Below are 5438 nucleotides of genomic sequence, written 5' to 3'. Positions count from 1 at the left end.
CAGGCTCCCTGCTGAGCAGAGAGCCCGATGCGGGGCTCGATCCCAGGACCCCGAGATCATGACCTGAGCCGAAGGCAGCGGCTTAACCCACTGAGCCACCCAGGCGCCCCTAAAAAAGTTATTTATGTATTTGAAAGAGAGAGAGAGAGAGCACGGAGCGAATGAGAGAGAGCATGAGTGGGGGAGAGGGGCAGAGGGAAAGGGTGAAGCAGACTCCCTGCTGAACAGGGAGCCAGATGTGGGATTCGATCCCAGGGCCCCAGGATCATGACCTGAGCTGAAAGCAGGCACTTAACTCACTAATCCATCCAGGCGCTCCTCTCCAGAATTTCCTTCTCTACTTCTTGTCACATCCTTACATGGGTATATGCACATCTATGTTTCAACTGCCATCCCCAGGCTGATAACCCCTAATGCATCGGCAAGTTCCAGAACTAAATTCCATCTATCGTATGAACCCAAACCAGTATTTTACTTACTAGCTTCTTCCTCACCAGGCTTGTGCTTCTGCGACCATATTTTATATCTTACTTAATGGCATCATGGACTACTGTTCTCCCAAGCTGGAAACATGGTTTCTTCTTAGACCTGTCTCTCACAAATCCCTCATATCCCACCAGGTTCTCTAATCTGGCTACCTCTTCATATTCTTGTGCCATTATCTCTTAAAGTTTAAAGGAGACATAAATCTTTCGGCCCCGAATCCTACTCTTAGGGACCAATTGCATAGGTATAAAATCATCACTATATAAGAATGTAATAATATAAATTGTCATGGCTATTACCCTCTTGGTCCCTCCACTACACTAGTCCTCAAGCATCAAGGGTCAAACCGATAGGTGATTCCACAGCAGTTGGCAGCCCTCAGAGCAAGCGGGCTCTGATACAGGAGAGGACAAGGGTGGGAGCTCATTCCCATGACTACCAGAAGGGACGGCCCCTGAGGCTTGCAGTTTCTGTGAGGAAAGGAATTGTCCTGGACACAGAAGGGAGATACTAGCCCAGGGACAGACTGCATTCTACAGCAAACTAGGCTCTATTGCTCCATCCGAGATGACTCCAGAAAGCTACTCCCAATCTGGAGCTCCTGGTGGCTCTGGTCGGCTCAAGTTTCTTTTGTTGCAACTACATCTCAGTTCAACTTCTGACAAAACCCGCTCCCCTCAGACACTGGCAGGTGTGACTGCTGGACATGCTCCCCAATAAACTCTCCACATACAATTCCTGCCTCGGAGTCGCTGTCCCAGGGAGTCCAAATGAATACTGTGGTAATTGCTTTCATATCATTTGTCATGTGCCGAGAACTCTTTTGAAGTGCTTTACCTCTCTGAACTCATGTAGTCTTTACAAAATTCTTATGTAGTAGGAAGCATTATTATCTGTACGATCACAAAGCTGCTCAGTGGCAGAGCCAGGATGGAAAGCCAGGACTGTGAGTCCCTTTTTTTTCTTTTCTTTCCTTTCTTTTTTTTTAGAGAGGAGAGAGATAAAGAGAATGTGAGCAGAGGAGCAGAAGGAGAGGAAGATCTCAAGCAGACCCCCCACTGAGCATGGAGCCCCACTTGGGGCTCAATCTCACTATCGTGAGATCATGACCTGAGCTGAAATCAAGAGTCGGCCACTCAACCCACTGAGTCACCCGGGCGCCCCTTGAATCCATTTTCTTAACTACAAAGTCTCCCTTGTAAGATTAAAGATATTGAACATTGTTCTAAAAAGTTTTTTTTTAAAAAAGATATTACTTACTTATTTGACAGAGAGAGATCACAAGTAGGCAGAGAGGCAGGCAGAAAGAGAGGAGGAAGCAGGCTCCCCGTCGAGTAGAGATCCTGATGCGGGGCTCCACCCAGGACCCTGAGATCATGACCTGAGCCAAAGACAGAGGCTTTAACCCCCTGAACCACCCAGGCACCCCTAAACAGTTTTTAAAATACAATATACCAAGATATGTAAAGAGGTTTAGAAGAAAGACCGCACAGCATGTTTGAGGCAATGAAAGAAATCCAGTTTGGCCCATGGAAAGGGGTCTGCCATAAGGTCAAAAAAATAGGCAGAAAGAGGCTGTTAGATAGGACTTTCATCTTAGTTCAGTAAAAGGCTTTTTTGGGGGTTTTCATATAAGTCCTCTGACTCTGCGCTTACTGCATACCGTGGTTGCCTACTCAAGGAATAAGTAAATGTTTTCTCTTCCGAGTTACTAAGGCAACTGTCAAAAAATAATAGTCTGTGCCTTCTAAATGATATTGGACTGCAATGCTTCAGTGTATGAAACCATTTTCTGTGGCTTCAAGGCGCTGGTTCATTTCCCAGATGCCTGCCTAACTCAACTTCTTTAGGATCTCTAAATGAGGACACAAGTTTCTCCAAAACGTCCTAAATTTTGAGAGGTCATGCCCTTTATGAGGCAGCTGGCCGACTCCTCCTTCAATGATCTTGAATTCCTTCTGCTTTTCACTGATCCTTCAACTCTAAAATTGGACCTCTTCGGTCAGGCATGTTTAACTTCTTTCAAGGCCTCTAGTTATCACTACGCCTGGCAGCTCTAATATGTGATATTATATGTCCCTCTATAAAGGGTAACTCTCTCAGGACCTGTAGTCCCCTTGGTCCTTCCACTGTGCTAGTCACCGGGGTCAAGGGTCAAGCTAAGAGATGATTCCATGGCAGTTGGCAACCCTGACAGCAGGCCGGCCCAGATATAGGAGTAGTGGGGAGTGGGATTTATCGTCTCTGTTCCGTAGGTGACATCAGCCCCGCCACGTCCAATGCCTCCGCAATCACTGAGAGTTTAGACTTTGCTTGTCCTCCCGTGAAGGAGTAATCGAATCAGAGAAGAGCCATGTGAGATACCGGTGGTGGTCTCAGCTTGAAACCCCCCTCGCAATGGTGAATGTTTCATTCAGAAATATCCAGGCCATGAACATGATGTTCTCCTCCTGGGCCTTAGTGTTCATGGCAATAGGAGTCCTCACGGAAGAATGGGTTGAACTGACACTGGAAACAAAGAAAAATACAATAAGCCACAGCCCCTGGATATGTTGCACCACTCTTTGGCCAGAAGGTCAGAACGACACTATGGAAAGAGATGGGGGGAGAGGGAGGGTTCCTCTTTCCTTGACTTCTACTTATCTCACCAGCTTACTCTCTGTTCTCTGGGGCAGCTTCCATGGGCTGCCCTGCGCCCAGTTCCATAATCAATGGTCAAAGCCGACTTCCAAATCTCACCATTCTGCATATTTTGGGGAAAAGTTTAGAAGCTCCTAGACTTAATTGCTGGACATCTGAGAAGTGTTGGCAGTAGCCCTAGGGTAGTCAGTGCACCTAGAACAGGAGGCCATAAAAGAAAGGTAATTGGCAACAAGGAAATATCTTGTATTAGCACTAAAGGAGGACAGGGTGAATTGTATTGAACGAGAAATCTGAGAAAAAAAAAGAAGAAGAGGCTTATAGAGACGCTAAGATAGCAGTTTCCTCTGGGTCTCGCTCCCATTCAGCTTCAGGCTCCCTGCCTCTTTTTTCTTTCCCCTTGCCCCTCTTTATTATTTAATCAAATCTTTTTACCCCAATTCCAATTTTTACCTAGAGATTTGTGTGGTCTTCAGGTGGAAATGAGCCTAGAAGAAATCTCTGTCCTTCTTTCAACACAGCTTCTGCTTTCCAACAGATGGCCTGGAAGTGGTCAGGATCATGATGATTTTGGTTCTCACCCTTTCTCTCTTCCATAACTTGTTCCTGGGTTTGGAAGTCACTTATCTGATTCCTTCAACTAAATGTATCCTCTTCATCACTGCCTTCCTCAGTTTCCTCACAGGTAACTTCCTGGTTCCCTTGACACAGGCTTGGAGATTGACTTCATTTATGGGTCCGGGCTGCAGCCTTCCTAGTTCTCTGGCTCAGAGATTGAGCCTCTGAATTGGAATGACCACTGAGGGGGACGGGTTTTGGACAAGGTGCTAGTGTACAGGGTGGAGGCTTGGAAGTCAGGCATATCTTGGGTTAAAAGCTTGAGTAGAAGAGCCCAGTTTCCTCAGAAGGGAATTTTTTCTCCTTGTGTCTGGACAAAAGGTATCCTCCTGCTCTGTGCACTCCTCCTGTATCATCAAAAGCTAAGGCAAGGTCGATCTGTGTACTACTCTAGTTACAAAATCAGCTGGATCATCGTCACTGGCTACTTAAGCTTTTGCCTTTTTATGGCCTCTGGTGAGTATATTCAGGGCCCCTGACTGGTGATAAGAACTGATCAATCCCTGATAGAAAGGAGAGGAAAAAAGGATAGGGAAGGGACATAGGGAAAAGGTGCCAACCCTTGTGTATTAAATGACCAAGTTTCAAGTGGACTCACTCTCTGAGGGCAGCTCCTCTAAGGGTAGAACTGGAGATTAGGGCTGTGTGAAGTGTTCAGTAAGCTTGCTCCAAGGGCAGCTCTCATGTCTGCCATTTCTACTGTCTTTCACCCCCTCCCTACTTCAGGGCAGAGATAGCCAGCAAAGTCATGACTAAGGAGGATGGCTGATACGGAATGTTTACTACTGTGAAGAGGGACAGGGTACCCTGGGTGTCCAGGGTGGTGCTGAGGCACTCTGAGGTCAGAAACAAGCAATTTCTGATGTTAAATGACCACGTGCCAACACTGGAGACCCTCCTTTTCTGAAAAAGTCTTTAAAATTTCATTTGGAAATGCACTTACAAACTCAGAAGCATGAGTCTTCAGTCTTCGGTGCTCTTGACATGCGCATCATTTAAGCTATTTAGCATACGCTTCTCATCTCTGCCGCTAACACCTCCCTCTCCCCCACGGTTTGGTTTGGGGCGGTTCAAAGGGACCCACTGGGCTCCGGGTAGGGGCCTCTCTGCTGGCACAGACGGACAAGTTTCTGTGACTCTGTGACCCTTCTGTGACCCTCTCTTGGCTTCTCTTTTCCCCAGGAACCATGTCTTTGCTAGAGTGCAAGCAGTCCACCAAGATTTGTGCCTGCGTGACCCTCCTCCCTACCTCTCAGAGAGAAAGTCAGGACGTAGAGGAGTCGGAGGGTTCTGTTGTTTCTTCACCAAAGGCAGCCATGCCTCGTAGTATTGTTCACACAAGGGAAGATTCTCCAGACAGACCACAATTCCAAATACGCCGTGTAACCTGGGCTCTATGATATGACATTCGATCTTTCAGTACATACATAGCGTAATGGAAACCGCTTTGCCTAATGCGCTGTGTGTCTCTACAGCCTTATTGTCTTTGTTCGGCATTATTTAATGACTGTGCCTGGGTGGGTGTCTGTAAGAAGATCCAAAGGGTGACTTTTTTTTTTTTAATCCTGGCCTGCTGAACAAATAGTTTCTATTTGTTCTCACCATTTAAGAACATGTGTTATTCACACAATAAATATTATCTTATAACTAATACTTGCCGTATTGTTAACTATATACACCACAAAGATTTAAAT

The 5438-nt window shown here is 46.3% G+C and overlaps 1 protein-coding gene across 1 annotated transcript; it reads left to right on the top strand.

Annotated features, from left to right (window-relative positions):
* Nucleotides 1-2702: 2702 nt before the first annotated feature.
* LOC111154034 (transmembrane protein 225) lies at nucleotides 2703-5144 on the top strand. Its single transcript, XM_022513387.1, has 4 exons — nucleotides 2703-3061; nucleotides 3665-3811; nucleotides 4066-4200; nucleotides 4927-5144. The coding sequence occupies exons 1-4, from the start codon at nucleotides 2884-2886 to the stop codon at nucleotides 5142-5144; spliced, it is 678 nt and encodes a 225-aa protein (XP_022369095.1). The 5' UTR covers nucleotides 2703-2883.
* The last annotated feature ends 294 nt before the right edge of the window (nucleotides 5145-5438 follow it).

This window comes from Enhydra lutris, unplaced genomic scaffold, assembly GCF_002288905.1.
Source record: "Enhydra lutris kenyoni isolate GAN:26980312 unplaced genomic scaffold, ASM228890v2 scaffoldscaffold34, whole genome shotgun sequence".
Classification (NCBI taxonomy): Eukaryota; Metazoa; Chordata; class Mammalia; order Carnivora; family Mustelidae; genus Enhydra; species Enhydra lutris.
This window is presented reverse-complemented; position numbering and strand designations above follow the sequence as displayed.